Source organism: Chenopodium album, chromosome 17 (assembly GCF_948465745.1).
Source record: "Chenopodium album chromosome 17, dcCheAlbu1.1, whole genome shotgun sequence".
Lineage (NCBI taxonomy): Eukaryota > Viridiplantae > Streptophyta > Magnoliopsida > Caryophyllales > Amaranthaceae > Chenopodium > Chenopodium album.
Window position 1 is genome coordinate 5,663,128 of NC_137850.1, and position 23,605 is coordinate 5,686,732.

Below are 23,605 nucleotides of genomic sequence, written 5' to 3' on the forward strand. Positions count from 1 at the left end.
TATAAGAAAACAGTCCGGAAATAAGTAGAATTTGATAAGGAATAAAACTCCACACTGTCGCTGCAAAACCGACCTTGCCGCTTAGCGACAAGCTCTGTCGCATGGCGACAGCCTGGATTCCTACGCGCTTTCAAACACGGAGTCCACTTATCAATCAAAATCAATTTGTAAAGTCCGTATGGAAACTGAAATCGTATTTTTCATAAAATAATATTTTATTTCAAATAAAACTTATCAAAATATAATTATTAATTCTAATTTTATTAGGATTAAAGAGAACCTTCTAAAGAATTCTAGAAAACTATAATTAATTCTAATAACTTTAGGAATAACAATTAACATTGGGCCCTCCCCTAGATCATTGGGCCGCATGTAAAGATCAAATCGGGCCCAATTTAGTATTTTGGCCATAACTTCCTCATTATTCATCGGAATTGGGCTTATAATATATCGTTAGAAAGCTCTTTGCAAGCCCCATCCAACTACACTATTATTGGACCCTTGTCGTAGACCAAACTAAACTGGATTGGCTGTTTTCATAAAATAAAGTTGTTTTTCGAAAGCAGAAAGAAAGAATTTTTAAAAACCAACCGCAACATTTGACTTTTCACACTTTCACCTCATTCGATAATCATTCGACGCAAAAGGTACTCATCACTGGGTTTGGTTTTGGGGAGACACATTTGGGTGTCTACAGAAGCCCCCCACTTTGACTGAGTTTGGAGAAACGCAAGTTTCGAAAACGAAAGTCAAAGTAGCGATAGGGACGGAGAATGATTTGGAACGTTCTGCGATCCTAAATCATTATTGTAACACCGATACCTGCAAACTAGTGTTAGTTAAACAGATAAAAGAGTTAAGAAACTGCTAAAGATAAACCTCCTCATTGCTTATCATATTCCTAATAACATCTACACTAATGACAAAACAGCAAACCAAAACATTTTACATTATTAGCTCTTGTACCAACAGAAAGCCATATAAACTCAATTTGAATTCTTGCTGTAGAAGAACAAGTCCATTAATACTTCGCGAGGATGTTGACCATCTATCCTAGCAGCATCAACAGCAGCCTGAAGTTCTTCCATCTTTCTAGCTGTCTACAAGATATCCTCATCCACCTGCAGCATCGACCTCTGCAATATAGCCATTTCTTCCTCTGACTCACTCTTTCGAGACTGCAAGTTCTTTAAACGACGGCGTAGCAAAGGTATCTGCATCCAATTGGCATAACCAGCAACAGGAACACTTGTACGTACTTTGGATGAGGAAGATGAACCGTCAATCTTATTTCCCATTCTAAGATTCAACAAACTTTCAGGCAGATTAGTATACAGAGAAACAAAGGGAAAAACATAAAACTTTCCAAGGAATTCAAAAAATGAGGACAATCGAACTACAAGGACCAAGACTTTTATAAAGTTCTAATCATTCATTATTATGCATTTCATACATATACAAATTCACTACAGTATTACATGGGAAATATAAAAACAACTTTTTGCATTCTTGTTGTAATTAATATTCAATTCCATCTTTACACTGTACATCAGATGTAGCCTAGAAATGTACCTCTTGCCATGTAATTAGACACTGTGATTCCTCCCCTCTGAAAACAAGCAGAGCAAGTACTTCTGGTACAAAGCGCCTGCTCCTACTCAACTAATTGCATAAGCACATGGATTACACAGCATATGTCATAAAACCCAAGATTCATTGCACTATATCCTAGAAAATATTCTCAATTCAAAAAAACCATGTCATGTACCTTTGTACAAAGTCCAAAACTATAGAACAACTAAGACAAAACTATATGTAGATGAACACAATAAGAAACCAAAAGCCAAATAGAAGATTCATTTAATTAGTTATGCATATACTCTAAACAAGAATAGACATATATATAGATAAAAATAGGACACAACTAACTTATTTAATAAGCTACTTCAACATAAAATAAATACTCTATCCTACTCCATTAGTTTATCAATAGGAAACTCATACCATGATAACAATGTTGTAAGTGTATGGTTATATATTTATAGAGATTCTCAATTTTGTAACTCCTTGGACAATAAGAAGTCTCGAATGAACTATTTGATTCAGAACCATGATACCAACTTGTTTTTAAAACCATAAACAACCTAAGTTCTGTTGTCAATGTTGTTCACCATAGTGTCTAACATAGAGTTCATTCCATCAGTAATGTAATTTCCAACTAACCAAACAACAAATAAAGACATAGAACAATATCCTAAAAACATTAGATGTCCGAAATGTACAACCTTATGTGCATTGCTAGCCATATCTTTCAAAAAACAAGATCCACTAACAAATCTATCTTTGTAATACCAATCTAAAGCAAGAATTAAGATATACAAACTAATGTCCTCGATCTTTGAAATCATTGCAGAGATAAGAAGAACAAGAACCAGAAGGTAGCAACTGCAGTTCAATAACAGTTACATGTGCATAAATTCTTTAACAAAAACCAAAGTAGAAAAAGTGCCAGCCACAAACAATATATTACATAACAAATTAGTCCCACATAACTTAACAATAGTCCACATTGCACTTGAGACTTAGTTACTAAAGTTGATAGACAAAACAAACTTCAGTCACCTTAATACACCTTATTAGAAAACTTCCTAAACTCTTCCCACTGGCTAATCATACTAGCACTAAATCCACATCGAACACTATAGGATGACCTTTCCTATATTTGAAAAGGCCAGCTTCATCCACCTGAACATTGTAATAGTCAATGAACTCTCTGACTCCATTCTTCAAAGAACACTGAATGATCTTATTGTGCTTCACTATAATCTTCAATTCAACATCAAACTGTTTATCAAAATTCTGTAAGATTACAGCAGTTGTTGGAGGGAATCCCATGAAATGTGCTTTTGCAAAAGGCAAAGGAATATTTAGCCAACACAAAATTAAAGCATTACAGACAGCAAACAACCACTACCATACAACAGAAAACACCAGTAATATACACCTATGGATTAAGCTAAAAAGGGTCTACAAATCATACTACTTAATTTCATAGCAAACTTACAATTATGGCCTGCTCAAAGTATTTTTTAGTGAAGATAAACTTGAAGAAATCTTCACCACAAGCATCTGCAAGTGCATCGAGCCATGCATTTGCCTCCATCATTTTATCTAAACTACCTTCAATGGCTGGTTTACAGCCACGCTTCTTGCCAGTGTGACCAACTACATGAGCTTCTCCTGCTCCCACACCCTGTGGAGCTCCAGTACGGTAAATAATTCTAACCGCGAAGGAATTATTACCTATGTACTTAAACATTAAAACATCCCCAACATTTAAAGCATTCTCATCCATAAAATCTGACCACCCCATGTCAAGATACATCTGCCAACCACCGTCAGATTCTTCATGCAACAGAGTGACAAACCAAGATTCATCACTACCATCTAATACCAATTCAATGTCGAGAAATCCGTCTTTTAAAATCTCTTCCAATCCATCAGGGTCACGCTGTAACACATGAACATCTGCATAAGCAGACAGCAACATGTGAAACCAAACTACAAATACAAACCTTACAACCTATAATGCGACACAGACCAACCAGTGATTCCACTCTCTTAAAACTACTAGACAATTAGAATACTGCACAGGCTCAATAACAAACTAATCATCAATTCCACATCCAACCGAACAATTCAAGTTTATATGAGAAATTTGTTACAAACACACATCATAGCATCAGATTAATTATCTCTCAAACAAAACCACTCAACCTATATATTCTCAGCCTAAATTCTAAAGCTTGTGTACCTGTCAACTGCCCTTAGCCCTCCTTCATCCCGCACAATTTTCACATTGCAAAACCAATCATCAAAATTGTACTATATTAAACCCAGTTTTAAACATCAGGTTTAGAAGCAGTATACCACATCAACCCTAGAATTCACAATTCAAAGACTTATTACATTTCCTCAGAAAAAAAAAACACAAAAAGGGGAAAAAAAAAAACAATGCACGACCCTTTAAAATTGGCAAAATTCAACGCAAAACATATCACAAAGAAACACCCCCAAACCAAAAAAAATAAAATAAAATAAAATAAAAAGTATGCAATATGCAGAATTCAACAAACCCTTAATTTTCATATACAAAATTCAACAAACCCTTAATTTTGACTTACCAGTTTGTCTCGAGTTTCTGTTTCCACACGAATAGTAAATGACAATGTAAATTCACCCATGGCAATTTAGATATCCAATGAATATCTGTAGCAATTAAATATGAAACAATATAAAACAGCTACGCTAACAAAGTATATATAGCCTCATGAAACTCAAAAGACTCAATATACAATACCATTAAATGAAAAAAAGCCTAATTAAGTAGTTGACACATATCTCAATGTCTATGCTTGTACTGCTAGACTTACAAGAAGATCTTTTCTCAAAAAAATATTTTTTGTTTAAAAAAAAAAAAAGAAGAAAAAAGAAAGGCTTACAATAAGGCATAAATATTACACAACTGTATTTTCCCCAAAGTTCAACTTACACATGATTAATATTCCTTTTTACCACTGATATAGAATAGCAGTACATACTTCCCAACATAATACATACAATTTTCAATGATGGAATGCATCTATCTTCTGCAATATTCCAGATTGAACTTTCTTTACAGATTACCCTTGTTTCATCATAACATCCTGAACTTATCAATTCCTTATCCCTTTGTAGTCAAAAAATAAAACAACCTTGTACAGTTTAAAGAGATCATACACTAGAGCTACACATAACACATGAGCTGGACCTTAGTCACACCTTTTGTAGACACCAACATGTTCTCCAACACATGACCCTCCACCCGCATGAACTATAGCATTGTCCCAGTAATAGAGTGGCATCGGCATGTACTAAAATTGCTCACTGTAACTACGATACCTTCAATTGACAACTACATTGTGTAAATATAAACTCGATATTTGTATTGTTAAACCACATTGTGATGACATGCTTATTGCAACGTTTCTCCAAACCACGACATTCAAACATCATCCACATCATTCATAGCATAGCGTTGGGGGGGCGCACGCATATTTGCGCGCGCACCAACAACTAGTTATAAAAAAAAATACAAATAAAATTGGATGTTGGGCAAGAGAATTGAACCCATGACCTTTGTTAGAAAAGGTATGGTTCTAATTACTTGGCTACTGCAAAGTTTGAACACAACAGTTAGCTTTGTATTGTATTTATCTAATTTTTAACTATTTTTAACTAACTTACACTTTTTTTTTCCTGGTAGGGCACCTATGGTGGCTCCGCCACTAACCTTAGCTTAATACTTAGGATAATAATCAATTATTATTGAGACTCATTTGGTCGATTTGGATATACTACATACTATGCTTAGGCATGCATTGTGTATTAGACTAGGAGCTAAGAATAGGCATACCTAGAGGTGTCAATTCGGATAATAGGATGGACTTTTGGTCAGGTCTATTTGGGTCGTGTCTGTTAAGGTAAAATATGTTCAGGTCAAAATTATTCTTTTAACTCGGATTGGGTCGAGTTGGGTCAAATTCGGGTCATGGTCTATTAAGTCCGGATCAGATATGGGTTGGGTCAACTCTAGATCAGTTCAAATAAATTCGGATCGGGTTGATTTCAGTTAGAATTATTTCGGTTCAGTCATGTTCGGTTTGATTAAGATAAGGTTGATTCAGTATTTGGTCAATTCCTATTCAAATCCTTTCCGTGTTTGTCTAGATTTTGGCTGAGTTGGCCAAATTAAATATCCAAATAAAGTCATTTTTAAACTAGAGTAATTATTGAATTTTTACCTTATTATTGGGTCAATATCAAGTCATTCATGTGTCATTTCTCATATTGTGTGGTTAATTATTACGAAATGCGAAGAATTGGTTTTTTCATTCAATCAATTCTTGTGTAATATTTATCTTGGAGCCAAATTTGAATTGAATAATTATTGATGACTTATCATACCTACGTACATAAGTGAGACGTTTAGTAATGAACTAGTGATAAATTATAGATTGATAGATGATAGTCACATATGGTGATATACAAAAAAGAATGTCCTTTTTTTAAGGTACTACTATTAAATTGTTTAATTAATCTCATTAGGCTGCAAGTAATATTATTAGTTTGCTTTATTATTAAGGGTCTGTTTAGTTCAGCTTAATTTCAGTTCACTTCAATTCAGTTCCTAATTTCCTTCTCTCATAAACAATTCATTTCAGCTCTATTCAGTTTAGTTTAGTTCAGTTCAGCCCCAATCATTTCATTTCAGTTGTTTTTAGTAAATCAGAACATGCCCTAATTGAATTTGTGTAAGATATTTGTTAGAGTTTTAGACTTTCTAACTTATTAATAATTAGTAAATTTATAAATATATATAGTAGTATAAGAACTTGAAAAAAGGTCAGTAATAGGTTAGATTTAAAATTATGGCCGGGTTAAAATCGGATCGATTTAAAATCGGGTCAGGTTAATATCAGTTCAAATCGGTTCGGTTTAAGTTCAAGTCATGTCATATCGGGTTCGGGTTGAGTTCAAGTCGAGTCAAATCAGTTCCAGGTAAAGTTCAGATCGAGGATTCGGATTAAATTCTGGTTGGTAACAAATTGGATTTGGGTCTTGAATTTCTCGGGTCAAATCGGATCGATTACAAATCGAAACGGATGATTTTTTTTTCGAATCAGTTCAGTTTTGCCACCTCTAGGCATAATAAAGAAAGGTGAATAATATAAGAAAAATAAAGAATTTAGAAGTTGCGCAGGTGAAATAATAGGTTGGGTAATTTTGATTATTGAATGGCTACCCAAAAATTGTGACCATTGTATTAGTTTTCAATCTAATCCCTATCTTTTAGGAGGAAATCTTATCCATTCATTTATTTGACCCTTTATTTTTTAACCAAAAAAAAATAAAATAAAATAAAAATTCAAAGCAAAAAAAACTAATCAAAAACTACGGTTACCCAATCAAAAAAAAAGCTACTTCTCCATTAACGTACTTAATTAACGTCTTGACATACTCCGTATAAGTTTCAATTTTCACACCTGGTTTCCAACAAACCTTTCTTTCAATAGGAGATTGGTTAATTTCCATACACATAGTATATAATACGGAATAACTATACCCGGTAGCGTTAGATTACAATTTATGGATGAAAAGTACAAAGGACATGATTAATGGTGAAATTTGGCGGATGAAGTTATGATTTCTGTTTAACATGACCTTTGATTTTTTGAAGATAAATTCATGGTAACTGTAAAGTCCCTATGTCCTACCAACCCTCGAACCCCTGACCTTGTTAGGCTTGGAAAGATACTAACCAAAAAGACAAAGGGAGCACTGGTGTAAAGCCCCTTATGTTATTACTTGTTACCCCGGACCACGTTTGAAACCCAATTTGATCCTGTCCATCATCTATTAATCATTAGAAAGTACAGGTTATTATTAATCTGTCCAAGTTTTGCCACTTGAAAGTACATCTATAAATAGCAACCAATGATTAGTGATAGAACTTATTTTAATATCTCTCATTCTCTCTCTAAAAAGTACATTTCATTGACTTGAGCGTCGGATGGGCATTTTCGGGTCAACCCCCCAGGACAGCTTACTATCTCTTTCTTGCAAGCATAGCTCGATCTCAGACATCCTTGCAAGGCATAGCTCAAGTATGTTCGGACGTTGGACATCAAACCTTAAATATCTTGATACCCAAAATACCCTTACACACCGAGTAGAATTCTGTTTCCAAAAACAGGTGTTAACCAACCAATTACTTTGTAAATGACTTTTCAATTCTTATAAACTTTATTTTATTTTTAATATTTTTATTGTCAACCAAACAAACACAAAATAAAAATTGTCTCTAATAAAAAGTTGGTACGACAATAATAAAAACATCATGAGTAAAATTCGTAGGTGTGAACGACCTTAATTGTAAAATGCTCTATATCATATTAAATCGGACACACAAGCTAACGTGGATGGATGAAAATTAGTCCAATTTTAAGAAAAAATTGCGTGTTATTCCTACAACACTTGAGTCTAAAAGACCATTTATCTAAGATTGACAAAATACCAAAATACCGGCGCATCTTACCAACCCATGCTACCTCAGAACCACACCAACCCCAACCCTTTATTTTATACTAGTAACACATAAAAATAATATTAGTACGTATTAATTTATGATATATGACGTGATCTTGTTGATAGCGTTACTCCATGCACCTAACACAAAACAAAGCATGCACATAATATTCCATGCATATATCTAGACGTAATTAACTGGCCTATTTGCTACAACTTACATCTATAAATGTTATAGTCATAGCTTTGACGTTGCACACTTAATTAATTTCAAAATACTTGAGAATTGATCTATCATTATGGCTCTTATGGCGCAAGACACTAATCCCCTTGTGTTAAATGTAACACGAGGGGAGCCGAAGCTTGTGTGTCCAGCTGAGCCTACACCACGACAACAAAAACCACTTTCAGACATTGATGACCAAGAGGGACTCCGATTTCATATGCCAGCAACTATGTTTTACCGGGCTGACTCTTTCATGCATGGGAAAGACCCGGTGAAGGTTGTAAAGGATGGGCTAGCTAAGGCTCTTGTGTTTTTCTACCCTTATGCTGGTCGGCTAGTAGAGGGACCAAATAGAAAACTCGTTGTTGATTGCACCGGTGAGGGTGTACCCTTCATCGAGGCTGAGGCAAATGCAACACTTGAGGATTTTGGTGATGAGATTCATCCTCCATTCCCCTTGGAGGAGTTGCTTTATGACATTCCTGGCACTAATAGAATGCTAGGCACTCCTTTGCTCATAATTCAGGTACTTTGTATTAAATATTTTACGTATTGAAAACAAAATTGGATCTAGTAGCAGGATTCAGTCCAGATCAGGCCTGTATAATCCCTAGCTAGCTTTAACACCCTTAATTGATCTGAATTTGATAATATAATAAATATAATACATAGGTTTTTATGTGTGTCAGTGTGTGGTACTAGCTTGTACAATGATTGTTGATAAATTTTAAACTGTAGTATGAGTATGATTATGATTTTAAAACTATATATAGTTCGGTAATTTTCAAACCTTTAGTTTCAGGGCCTATTTAGTTTATAAATTTTGTTCTAGATGAATGAGTCTAGTATGTTGGCCACAAAAATAAGTTATAGAATAATATATTCTTTAAAAAAAATTAGGTTCAAATAATTTTAGTTATAAAAAGGTCTACAGATTTAATTTATTGTTAAATAAGTAATAATATGTTCAATAATTCAAAAACAAAATCAAATTATTATATAACTTCATATTTATTAATAGTCTATCAATAGTGGGTTATATGTCAACTATCTAGTGAATAGATGCAGTAAACATTTTAGTTAAATTTATATACATTGACTCAGTGACTCTCACATAGCTCAAAATTTTAAAGAATACTAAAAGTCTGAAACAAACACAATGAAATTTGTCAACTAGTTCAACATCACTGAAGTGGAATAAATTTGCATGCACACGCAAAATCTCATAAGAAACGCAAAGAACTCTGATTTTTCTCATACCAAAAAACTTACTTTTTTTGTTTGGTTCAAAAAATGGTATAGATTTGAAATCTAGAATAAAACTAGGATGGCATGGGCCAAGGATAAAGTCAGGATTTTAAAGTCCTCAGTATTAATTAAAAAAATTAATATTAGCAAGTAAAATAAAAACAAAAAAGAATATAACCCTTTTTTAATTAATGGATAAAAAAATTAATTAAAAAAATCAAAACTTGCCTTTGAAGTGAAACCCTCTTGTTGCTGATTATTAGCTTTTTTATATAAAAAAAAATCTAGTGTTCTTGATTTCATGATTTACCTATATTTATACAAAAACAATAATTATCAAATTAAATATTAGCAAGTAAAACAAAAAAAAAAAAAAAAAAAAAAAAAAAAAAAAAAAAAGAATATAACCCTAAAAGTTTGGTATTTCATATTAAATGCAAGCAATTAGCATAAAGGTACATTGAAAAAAAAAAAGCCCAAATTATTAAATAAAATTAACATGTTAACCAAGTAAGCAACTAATCACAATCATGTAAATTGCACAAACAAATATATTAATTGAATGACAATACATAATTTATATAAAAAAAAAAATCATAAATACGATTTTTTGTAAAAAAAAAATACCTGATATGCTACTGAATAAGCTAGTAAATTAGAATATGATTTCCCTCTTATTAAGTTAGGGCATGTTCACATGTACTTAATTTCAGTTCAGTTCAGTTTAGTTCCAATCAGTTCAGTTCAGCTCTTAATTTCCCTCTCTCATAAAATATTCATTTCAGCTCAGTTCAGTTCAGTTCAGCTCCAATCAGTTCAGTTCAGTTTAGTTCAGTTAAGCTCCAATCAGTTTAGTTCAGCTCCAATCAGTTCAGTTAAGTTCAGTTCAGTAAATGTGAACATGCCCTTACTAGATAAAGTCCGTGTGATGCACGGTTTTGTTTGTATTTTTTCAAATAAAATATTATACTAATATATATTTATTAAATAAACTTTGTGATATTCGCTTGCTTACTACTTGAATTTTTTTTATTATAAAATGAATTATTAACTCTGTTTCTCATATTTAGATAAAATTCGTAATATGAAAAGATAATATTTTATCTCACAAACTTTTATGTGTGGCTGGTCATACCGTACTGTGGTCGGGATTACTTGGTCAAGAGTTGTCAATTTAGTTGTTTGATGAAGGTATTCGACATAAATTAGTTGTTGATTTAAAATGATAAACTAAAAATTTATTGTGTATGATACTTTAAAGAAGAAATAAGCTAAGTATTTTTAATTTTGACAAACACGTACTAATTTAAAAGTTAATTTTGTTAAACACCATTATCGAAGTTAAAAGCTATCATTCACGACTTCACGTACTACAATTTAATTAGGTAGCCATTACATCTTAAATTAAGTAGTGTTTTAACTTAGCCAAAATACAAAAAGTACACCTAGCTACTCCAAAACTTATTGCCGTGCACGTATGCATATGTGATATATCTATAATGTCACTCAAAACACTAAATTTTGTTGCTGCTTTACATCAAGTACTTCACGCTTATCTTCAATTCATTTGAAAAGGACATATATCGTATTTTATATAGTTTGATGTTGACTCGAATGAACAATACAAGAGGGGGGGTGAATTGTATTGTGGAGGAATTGGGGTAATTTTTGCGGAATTCTAAAAGAAACTTAAACAAAAACTTTAAAGTGCAAGAGAGATTTTACGTGGAAAACTTCTTGGCCCTAATCAAGAAGAAAAACCACAACCACAAGGGATTTTAAACTCAATTCTTAATAATAATAGGGCAAACAACCTATTACAAATTAAGACTCTAAACTCAAGTTCCTCTACGAACTTAAGTTCCCCCTCAATTGATCCCTCAATCAGTTGAGCTCTCAAATCTCTCTTTTTCTCCTTGCTTCACTCAAAGCAATCTCAACACTCTAGAGTTTACCCAAACTCTTCCCCAATACAACTCGAATTAAAACTCTAAGATGCTAAGTACAAAGACACTCAAGGACTTAAGTGGATTTTGACTCTTTTCGAAAAGCTTAGAAGATTGTAATGCTCAAGTGTGCTTTTCAAAATAGAAAACTAATTCTATTTATACTAGAGGAAATCAGTTGAAAACTCCCACGTCTGCCTTAACTCCCACTTCACCACAACTCCCATGAAACTAGGAAGTGCAGTTCGTGGAGGCTTGGGCAACAAGCTGAAGTATACTGAAGGAAGTGGTTTACTGCTTCCTTAAATTTCTCAACCTCCTTGACCAAGTAAAAGATCCGTTTAAAAAGAGTTTTCAAAGGAGATTTTACCAAGTCAGATTTTCCAAAATATTAGGATAGAATTAAAACAGAAAATCTTTAAATAAATAGAATAGTTTAAAAGATAATTTTCCGAAAATAAAATAGAATCTTTTTAAACAAGGAAAATAAAATCTTTATAAACTGAAATTAAATCCACTTAAAATCCTATCAATAATCAAAGTACTTAACATATATACAAGAAGCCTAAAATAAATAATAAAGTTACAATAGACTTCTTGGAACTCAGTGAAGCTTCGACTCTGGAGCTTCAGTTCCTCACTCAAGGAACTTGGCTTCTGATTGTCTTCTATGCTCATCCAAAGCTCTTCCTTTGACCTTGTTCCATGCTCCATTCTGACTCTAGAACTTCGTTGCATATAAAATATGTCAACATATCAAAGCTAATAGACAAATGTTAAAGCCCTAATGGGTTTGCTTAGGTTCCTAGAGTCATCTTAAAACTTAAGATCAACAATATTCCCCCTTTTTGATGAATGACAAACCTAAGCAAACTCATAAAATAAAATTGAAAGACAATCAGAAAAAGAAAAAAAAAACTTAAAATAAAAATGAACTAGTTTTAAAAATTAACAAGGAAATGAATGAAATGAAAAATTATACCTTCTAGTTTTAGATGGATGGAGAGCTTGTCAACAATTGAGTTTGCCTTCTTTTCCCCCTTTTGGCGTTCATCAAAATTAATGCACACAAATATATATATCTAAACACAGCACCATGATAATGGTTTGTGTCCAAAGCATAGAACAAAGCACATATAGGCAGAAATAGTATGCAAATAGTCAGAAAGCAAGCATGCAACATCCATATAAACAAACTGATGTTCCTCCAGAACATCCAAAAAGCAAAATACCCTGTTTTAAGTGTTTACAGACCAAAAGAAACAATGTTCAATCCAGACCAAGTTCAAAGATAAAAAGTTTGATAGCTAAGACATAAGAGAAACAGAATTAGGCTTCAGGGGCAGAGGATAGATGCTCTTCTCCTGCATCTTCTGCTAGAACTTCTTCAATGACCAGATCCTCCAGCTTCTTCAAAAGATCTGACTGCCCTTGAGATATAGTGGAGGTGCTCTGCTGCACTGCTGATGTGAGCTCAGTAGAAGCCTTTGCCAAGTCTGACACCATCTTCTCTAGAGACTCAATCCTCTGAACTAGAACAAGCTGAGCATCAACAAGCGTCTGCACTGTATCCTTGAGAGCCCTCAATTGTAGAGTAGAGCTGACAGAACCAAGACCAGTCAACCCCACCTCATCTTCTACTTGAACTGCAGCCTCAGTGAAAGTGCCCTGTTCCCCTGAACAAAAGTTCTCTCTTCTCCCTTTTCATCACATAAATCTACTACAGCAGTAGATTCAGCCTTGTCTTTTCCTTTTGGCCTAAAAGCCAACCTTGTACTCTTCCTCTTTCCAACACTAGGAGCACTCTTTGCAGGCATTATGAGCACTTCCTTAGTCTTCTTTTCTCCCTCACCCTCACTGTCCTCCCCTTCCAGCCATCTATCCAACTCCTCTTCCTCCAATTTCTTCACACTACCTTCATCCTGCTTGGTTTTTGGGAGAGATCTGGAGAGGAATTGGGTTACTCCATTTACAACAGTTAGGTTTCTGGCCTCAAGGGTTCTTGGTTGCACATAATGGTTTGTTTTTAGCTTGAGGCTTTCATAATTAGTCATGGAGACACCACAACTTTCTAGGAGAGTGATCAACAAGTTAGCATATCTAACCTTCAAATGGTTGGCGATGCAGTGAGAGAGGTGCTGGATCATTAGGGAAAGGAAGTTTATTTGTATTTTATTTTCAAGGCAGTACATGAGCACAGCATCAAGGTGATTAGCCTCATTCATGTGCTGAGTTCTTGGTATTATGGCCATATGAACAAAGATAAACAGCAATTTTTGGATAGGAGAGAACAGGTTATGGTTGGTTTTCACTTTGGAAGCTTTACCCCCAATTGACTCAACAATCTTTTCAATAGAAACGTCATCAACACTTAATTCAGTTTCACCTTTAAAATACTCATCAAACCCCTCATTAGGAGTTCCAAACACAGCAGCCAAATCATCAGCATCAAAACTATTTTTCTTATTTTTAACTCGGCTAGTACACACACCATTCACATTCTTAAAATTTGCACAAAATTCTTTTAATGGAGCATGAGCAATCACATTGTCATAACATTCACTAAACAACTTAGCCCAATTTTAAGCTTCAAGAATATCAAGAAGTTCAGTATACTTACTTATCTCACACCACTTGAGATTAATGCAGAGACTAGCGATGAATCGATCAGAGCTTGCTTCAAGCCTCTTGACAGCAGGTGACTTTGATTTTTCCCCCTGAATCGGTTCACCGAGTTCCTCGTAGTCCAATTCCTCTTCTATCTTCCTCTTCTTCGAATCACTGCGAGCCATGGGTTTGTTTTATGGGGTTTCAGCAATAGCTTGAGTTGAGGTTTCAGTCTCAACTTCCATGGGTGGTGCTTTTTGAGGTGAATTTTGGATTTTTGGTGAGATTTCCATGGGAACTGGAGAAGAATCACTGAAGACAAGTGTGTATTTTACGGAGTAGGGTGGTGAGGAACAGTGGTTAGGGTTTGGTTTCATTTTATAGTGAGGTGAATTCTGAGAGGTGAATTAGGTCGGTGGAATAGTGTAGAAGGTGAATTGAATGGGGTATGTTTCGTTTGAAGAAGGATAGAAAAATTACTTTTCACTTGGTCAGATTAAAACGGAAGATTCAATTAATGTGATTTGACATGAAGAGTCTTGATTAAATAGAGAAGTTTTTGATCAGAAACTTGAATTGAATTCGAAAAGACTAGGGTATTTAATTGAAGATAGATTTGAATTTAAAAAGATAAACTTGAGAGATTAATTCAAAAATAAAAAGATAAGATTTTTTCAGAAGATAAAAATTAATTAACTGACTAGCTAGTTAATTCAAGAAGTGGTAGAACGAAATCTTATGAAAATATTAGGAGGAACTTGGAACAAATCAACATAGCTTGTTAGTAATTTAGATAAGCAAGTGCAATTTGATTTCTTCACATACAGCCACAATCCCATATGTATTGCCATACATTCTAATACTCAGGACTATGTTTTCACATATACACATTGTGTAAGACACATATAATGCATGCACGATTGACTTATACCTTGGGGAAACTTGAGGTCTTCTAACTCAATTGTATCATACCAAGTTCCATGCGCATCTTTTCAAATTTGTCCCTGCTCAAAGGCTTAGTAAGAATGTCAGCAATTTGATTTTCAGTCTCACAAAAATCTAATTTAATTAAGCCTTTTTCCACATTATCCTTAAGAAAATGATGCCTTATATGAATATGCTTCACGCGAGAATGATGAACTGGATCTTTTGAAATGCATATGGCACTAGTATTATCACAGTAAATAGGAATGCAATTATACTTCATACCATAGTCTCTTAGTTGTTGTTTTATCCAGAGTACTTGAGAACAACAAGCAGCAGCTGCCACATATTCAGCTTCAGCAGTTGACAAGGCCACTGTATTCTGTTTCTTGGATCCCCAAGAAACTAGACATGGCCCAAGAAACTGAATCATCCCTGAAGTACTTTTTCTGTTCACCAGATCCCCTGCATAGTCAGCATCTGCAAAACCTTTTAAATCAAAAGTATCACTTCTAGGATAGAAGAGACAAAGATGGTCAGTTCCTTTGAGGTATCGTAGGATCCTTTTCACTGCTGTAAGATGTGACTCTTTAGGATTAGATTGAACCTTGCACATAAGCCAACACTAAATGCTATATCAGGTCTACTAGCAGTTAAGTATAAAAGAGATCCAATCATACCTCTGTATCCAGTTTGATCTACACTAGTTCCTTGTAGATCTTCATCTAACCTTGTGCCTGTTCCCATAGGTGTAAGGTTGGTCTTTGCTTGGTCAAGATTATATTTCTTCAGTAGTTCTTTGACATACTTTTGTTGGTGAATTGCAATACCTCTTTCTGTTTGTTTGATTTGTAGTCCAAGAAAGAAGTTGAGTTCCCCCATCATGCTCATCTCAAATTCACCACTCATTAGCTCAGCAAAGTACTTGCACAAGTTTTCGTTAGTTGCTCTAAAAATAATATCATCAACATATATTTGAACAACTAGTAAGTCAGTTCCTTCAGATTTTAAAAACAAAGTTTTATCTACTTTTCCTCTTTTAAAATCATTTTGAAGAAGGAACTTAGAGAGCCTTTCATACCAAGCTCTAGGAGCTTGTTTCAGCCCATAAAAATCTTTATCAAGCTTAAAGACATGATTAGGAAATTGGGGATTTTCAAAACCAGGAGGTTGTTCTACGAACACCTCCTCTTCAAGGAAAGCACATTTAACATCCATTTGATACAGTTTGAAACCCATGAAAGAAGCGAAAGCAATTAACATTCTAATAGCTTCTAATCTAGCAACGGGAGCAAAATTTTCTTCGAAATCAATACCTTCTTGATGATTGTAGCCCTTCACAACAAGTCTGGCCTTGTTTCTCACAATTGTTCCATATTCATCCAGCTTGTTCCTGAACACCCACTTGAGCCCTATAACCTTTTTATGTTCTGGTTTCTCTTCAAGATGCCAGACCTTGTTCCTTTCGAACTCATTGAGTTCATCTTGCATGGCAATTATCCAGTCAGCATCCTTCAGAGCTTCATCATGATTTCTTGGCTCAATTATGGATAAGAAGGCTTGGAAGGCACAGAAGTTCCTCATCTGTGATCTGGTCTGAGTTCCTCTACCAATATCACTTATAATAAGATCTGTTGGATGAGAGCCTTGATATTTGAATGGCTTTGGATGAAACTCTCTAGCAGGAACTCCAATTTGAGGCACTTCTTCTTCGGTTTCTTCTGCGTTTTCCTCGTTGCCGGATTCTCCATGATCTTGTTCCTCCGGGGTTTCTTGATCAGGAACTTCAGCATTTTCTTGATGTTTTTGCTCAGGTTCCTCTCTTACTTCCTTAGTTTGCTTGGAGGCTTCTTCCTCTTCTTCCCTGTCTCTAATCATTCCAATTTCATAATCATTATTGTCTTGTTCTTGTACATTCATAAACATATTAGATTCATCAAATATCACATGAATGCTTTCTTCTACACACAATGTATTTTTATTGTAAACTCTGTAAGCCTTGCTATTTGATGCATAGCCAAGGAACACAGCTTCATCACTTCTTTCATCAAATTTTCCTATGTTCCTTTTCCCATTATTATGGACAAAACACCTGCATCCAAAAGCTCGAAAGTGAGAAATATTGGGTTTTCTGCCCTTAAACAGTTCATAAGGAGGGTTATTGATGATTGGTCTCATCATAACTCTATTAATAATATAACAAGCAGTATTAATAGCTTCAGCCCAGAAGTTCCTTGGAAGACCACTTGCTATGAGCATAGTTCTTGCCATGTCTTCTAGAGTCCTGTTCTTCCTTTCAACAACTCAGTTCTGTTGAGGAGTTCTTGGAGCTGAAAAGTTATGATCCATGCCATTTTCTTTGCAAAAGTCATCGAATCTTGAATTCTCAAACTCTGTTCCATGATCTGATCGAATGTGGATAATTTGATTTCCACTTGACTTTTGAACTCTTTTGGCAAAGGACACAAATTCATCAAAAGTCTCATCCTTGCTAGATAAGAAAATCACCCAAGTAAATCTAGAAAAATCATCAATAATAACTAAAACATATTTCTTTCCACTTCTATTTTGAACACGCATGGGGCCACACAAATCCATATGGATTAGCTCCAATGGCTTTGTGGTGCTGACCATGTTTTTGCTTTTGAAAGAGGACCTGACTTGCTTGCCTCTCACACATGCATCACAGATATGTTGTATGAGGAACTTGACTGAGGGAAGCCCTATGACCAATTTCCTTGCTCTAAGTTTATCCATGAGTGAGAAGCTAGCATGTCTAAAACGTCTATGCCATAATAAAGGATCATCATTAATGGCACTCAGGCAGGTAAGGTTGTTCCTTGGAACAGAATTCAGATCCACAATGTATGTGTTCCCTTTTCTAGTTCCTTCAAGAACAACCCTTCCTGTTTTATCATTAATGATGTTGCATGAATCAGAGGTAAAACTTACAGAGTTTCCTTTATCACAAAATTGTGATATGCTCAGCAAATTGTGCATTAAACCCTCGACCAAAAGTACATTTTCTATTGAATGAGAACTGGACCTTCCTACTTTTCCTTTAGCAATTACTTCACCCTTCTTGTTGTCTCCAAAGGTCACAGTTCCTCCTGGATAGGCCTCTAGTGAGAGAAACTTTGATTTGTCTCCTGTCATATGCTTTGAACAACCACTGTCGAGGTACCACGTGTTGTTCCCCCTCACTAGGACCTGCAAAAGAACTCATTGGTTAGATTCAGGAACCTAGGTTTCCTTGGGTTCCTTGGACGTTGAAGCAATATCAGATTTCTTTACCCAAACTTGCCTAACATTTTTGTTAACAGACTGTTCCTTCTTGTTGCAAGTAGCAACAAGATGACCAGTTTTACCACAGAAGGTACATACTTTATAGCTAGGCAGGTCTACATATTTTTTCTTGCCCTTATGCTTAGAACGTATGAATCCTACACCTTCAGTTCTTTTGGTTTGAGCATTCTCAATCCACTTAGGAATTCCAACATGACTAATGCATCTTTCTTTTCGAAGCTCAAGTTCCTTCTCCAATTTTGCCTTTTCAATTCTTAACTCATCAAGATCAAATTTTAATTTTTCAAAATCCTCATTAAATTTAGGCAAAGATTCAGAGGAGGAACTTGGAGATACTTCAGCATTAGCTAGTTTGTATTGAGTCAGTTCTACATTAACCATAATATTTTCAAACTTGAGTTTCTCATTCATTTCTTTTAAGAGAAGATTCTTGTCAAAAAGTTTAAAAAATCTGCTTTGCACATCAGTTCGTTGATTTTCAATCCACGTACTGTGTTCCTTGCAGACTTTGAGAGCTCTTTGACACTCACCTAGACGAACACTAGTGTGAGTCCATTCATCTTCCATTTCAAACACTAAATCAATGAGAGCATCTTTAGTATAAGTTTTAAGTACATTAGGATCAAGGAATACCTCTTTAGCAAGCTCATCATTGTAAGCCTTGTCATCACGTTTGGCCATTAAACACAGATGAGCTGTTTCTTCTTCAGGTTGTTCCTCTTCATCCTCACTTTCAGAATCTCCCCACGCAGCTATCATAGCCTTCCTAATGTCTGTTTTGTTGAAAGGAGTTTTGTTGTAGTTGCTCTTAACTTGTTCCTTTGCCTTCCCTTTACCTTTCTCTGTTTCCCAAAGTGGACACTCACGAATGAAGTGTTCCAGTGATCCACATTTGTGACAACCAGAGTCAGCCTTTGAAGTAGAGGGTTTCTTGGTGAAGTTCCTTGACCTGTTGTTTCTGTTGAACATTCTTTTGAACCTTCTCACCAGCACAGCAGCCTCTTCTTCATCTACTTCAGATTCTTCTTGATCTCCAGCTTTGAGAGCCAAGCCTTTTCCTCGGTTTCCTTCACTGTTGGTTGTTCCTAGGTGCAACTCATGGGTCATGAGGGAACCAGCAAGTTGCTCAATGTTGAACTTTCTGAAGTCCTTTGTTTCTTGTAAGGCTGTTACCTTGGCTCTCCATCTCTCATCTTGAGGGAGGCTTCTTAGAACTTTCCTGACCTGCTCATTAATAGCGATTTGCTTTCCAAGAGAAACAAGCTCATTAATAATGTTAGTAAATCTAGTTAACATTTCCTGAATTGATTCTTTTGGTTGCATTTCAAACCGTTCATATTTTGACATAAGCAAGTCAATTTTAGAGCGTTTCACTTCGTTAGTTCCTTCATGAGTTACTTGAAGTAAATCCCAAATTTCTTTAGCATTTTTACAACCCATAACACGATTGTATTCATGGGGTCCAAGACCACAATGAAGTAATTTAACAGCAAGTGCATTAATTTCCATTTTTTTCAAAATCTTCCTTATCAAACTCAGATTTAGGTTTAGGTACTACCTCATTTTCACTGTTGGTTTTGGTAATTTCAAAATCACCAACTTCGATGACTCTCCAAACCTGGTAGTTGTCAGCTTTGATAAAGATCTCCATCCTGTTCTTCCAATAGGTGTAGAATTTCCCATTGAACATAGGAGGACGCTGCGTAGAGTAACCTTCTTCCAGTTTCTCGTGATTGTTCATCTTGATTCCAGGAACTTAACTCGTCAGGGTTTCCTGATTTCTTCGAGGAACCAGCTTTGATACCAATTGTTGACTCGAATGAACAATACAAGAGGGGGGGTGAATTGTATTGTGGAGGAACTGGGGTAATTTTTGCGGAAGTCTTAAAGAAACTTAAACAAAAACTTTAAAGTGCAAGAGAGATTTTACGTGGAAAACTTCTTGGCCCTAATCAAGAAGAAAAACCACAACCACAAGGGATTTTAAACTCAATTCTTAATAATAATAGGGCAAACAACCTATTACAAATTAAGACTCTAAACTCAAGTTCCTCTACGAACTTAAGTTCCCCCTCAATTGATCCCTCAATCAGTTGAGCTCTCAAATCTCTCTTTTTCTCCTTGCTTCACTCAAAGCAATCTCAACACTCTAAAGTTTACCCAAACTCTTCCCCAATACAACTCGAATTAAAACTCTAAGATGCTAAGTACAAAGACACTCAAGGACTTAAGTGGATTTTGACTCTTTTCGAAAAGCTTAGAAGATTGTAATGCTCAAGTGTGCTTTTCAAAATAGAAAACTAATTCTATTTATACTAGAGGAAATCAGTTGAAAACTCCCACGTCTGCCTTAACTCCCACTTCACCACAACTCCCATGAAACTAGGAAGTGCAGTTCGTGGAGGCTTGGGCAACAAGCTGAAGTATACTGAAGGAAGTGGTTTACTGCTTCCTTAAATTTCTCAACCTCCTTGACCAAGTAAAAGATCCGTTTAAAAAGAGTTTTCAAAGGAGATTTTACCAAGTCAGATTTTCCAAAATATTAGGATAGAATTAAAACAGAAAATCTTTAAATAAATAGAATAGTTTAAAAGATAATTTTCCGAAAATAAAATAGAATTTTTTTAAACAAGGAAAATAAAATCTTTATAAACTGAAATTAAATCCACTTAAAATCCTATCAATAATCAAAGTACTTAACATATATACAAGAAGCCTAAAATAAATAATAAAGTTACAATAGACTTTTTGGAACTCAGTGAAGCTTCGACTCTGGAGCTTCAGTTCCTCACTCAAGGAACTTGGCTTCTGATTGTCTTTTATGCTCATCCAAAGCTCTTCCTTTGACCTTGTACCATGCTCCATTCTGACTCTAGAAATTCGTTGCATATAAAATCTGTCAACATATCAAAGCTAATAGACAAATGTTAAAGCCCTAATGGGTTTGCTTAGGTTCCTTGAGTCATCATCAAAACTTAAGATCAACATTTGAGATAATGTTATTATCTTTAAACCCACAATGATGATATGTTACTTAATAATAGTGGTCCATTAAGTATTTCATTTAATGTAATAGTGGTCCACATCGCGTGTTATATTGTGGCAAAAGAACTTCATTACTGATAGTGCGAGTATGCGACAAGTATTATTCGATTATTTTATCCCATTCAAATTAATTGACATAAACGTGTTTCACATCTTTTGAATTACACCTTTAAGCATAAATGATGGGTTTTTTTTAAAAGACAAATTATATCAACATTAAAAGATTATATACTACATAGTAGTATATATTATAGCTGATAGGTTGAAAGTTCACTAAATCTAACACAATATTATTGTTTTTTTTTTTCCGTTATAAATTGATCATGGTAATTTCTAATTTGTGATCAAAGTTTGTAAATATTGGTTTTATATAAGCATTAGTTACAGTCTTAAAGACCATAGTTAATTTGGGATGGAGAATTGGAGGGATTACTTGTATGGTTTATTAATTTTGATGTAAAATATTTTATAGATAACACCAAAATACGGATTTATACACATACTCCCTCCGTCTCTAAAACTTCGACCCTTTTGGCCTAATTTTAGTCCCAAAATGATCGACCCATTTGCATTAAAATATCCACCAATTTACAACAATATTTGTGCAAAATTAGCTTTTCCATATAAAATTTTGTTTTTTCATGTATTTTTAACACTTTATCTCTCTACTTTTTTACAAACCCCATGTAAATTTATCTTACCAATATGTTTTTATTTTTTTTTTATTTAAGTTTCTTAATAACCGCGAAATCAACCCAAAAGGTCGAAGTTTTGGGGACGGAGATAGTAGTAATCATGAACCTTTTTATTTTCATGGAATACCATAGATTAATTCGCTAATTAATCGATGGCGTTCTTCAATTATTTTTCTAGTTTTAATGAAATATGGAGTGTAACAATTAAAATGAAATAAAGAGTGACATCTAAAGAATATTAATAATCACCAAGTACATTTAATTTGTTTGTTTTTGATCCATACATTTAATTTGTTTGTGATAGGTAACCCGTCTCAAATGCGGAGGATTCATAGTGGCCCTTCGAGCAAACCACACCCTTAGCGACGGAACAGGCATTATGCACCTAATGAACACCGTAGGCGAGATGGGAAGAGGCTTTACCGCTCCCTCCATCCGCCCTATTTGGGATCGCGAACGCTTATTCGCTAGAGAATCCCCAAAAATCAGCTTCCCTCACCCTGAGTATGACCAACATGAAACTAACCACCACTCCAATAATGGTCAAGCCAACTTGGTTCAACAATCCTTCCTCTTTGGACCTACTGAGCTTGCTGCCCTACGCCGCCATGTACCACAACATACTAAACAATTCTCCACCTTCGATATCCTTAGTGCTTCCCTATGGCGATGTAGGACCATAGCACTTGGACTTAACCCTAAGGACGAGGTACGTTTACAATTTGCTGTTAACGCGAGGAACAAGTTTGATCCCCCACTTGAAAAAGGTTACTATGGAAATGCATGTGCATTTCCGGCTGTCTGTGCTAATGTAGGGGATATATGCAACAATAAAGTTGGCTATATTTTGGAGTTAATAAGGAATACTAAAAATGAAGTGAATGAGGAATATATGATGTCTATTATGGACCTTATGGTGACCAAAAATAGGCCACATTTCACGGTGCATCAAACGTACGTGGTGTCCGACCTTAGGCATCTAGGGTTTGCGGACGTGGATTTTGGGTGGGGAAAACCCATTTACGGAGGGCCGGCTAGTAATGGGTCAGTACCGGATGCAAGCTTCTTTATATCTTTTAAGAACAAGAAAGGAGAGACTATGGTTATGGTGCCTATTTCCTTGCCTCCCACGTCAATGGATGTTTTTGTTAAGGAATTGCAGGATATGCTTCGAGCTCACCCCTAAATGGTGGTCTTTTCTAGTATATTCATACAATTTAATTTTGTTGTTGTTGTAAAATTGTATTTTACAATACAAAGTAAGCTTGGTTAAAATTAGAACAAGTTGTAGAAACATTGTTGTTCCTGTACTATAGCTAAGGTCACTTTACAAGTGTAATGTGTGAAATGCATTGGCTAATATTACCTCCGTTTCATATTATTTGTAATAATTAGACATTTTTCTCTCTCTACTTTATGTCAAATCGTTGCAAATACTATAAAACGGAGATAGTAATAAGCTTGGTTTTCATGGTGTAATG

At 34.9% G+C, this 23,605-nt stretch overlaps 1 protein-coding gene across 1 annotated transcript; it reads left to right on the top strand.

The window, feature by feature from the left end:
- The first annotated feature begins 8,426 nt into the window (after window positions 1–8,426).
- LOC145587490 (benzyl alcohol O-benzoyltransferase-like) lies at window positions 8,427–23,310 on the top strand. Its single transcript, XM_081644225.1, has 2 exons — window positions 8,427–8,879; window positions 22,429–23,310. The coding sequence occupies exons 1-2, from the start codon at window positions 8,427–8,429 to the stop codon at window positions 23,308–23,310; spliced, it is 1,335 nt and encodes a 444-aa protein (XP_081500351.1).
- The last annotated feature ends 295 nt before the right edge of the window (window positions 23,311–23,605 follow it).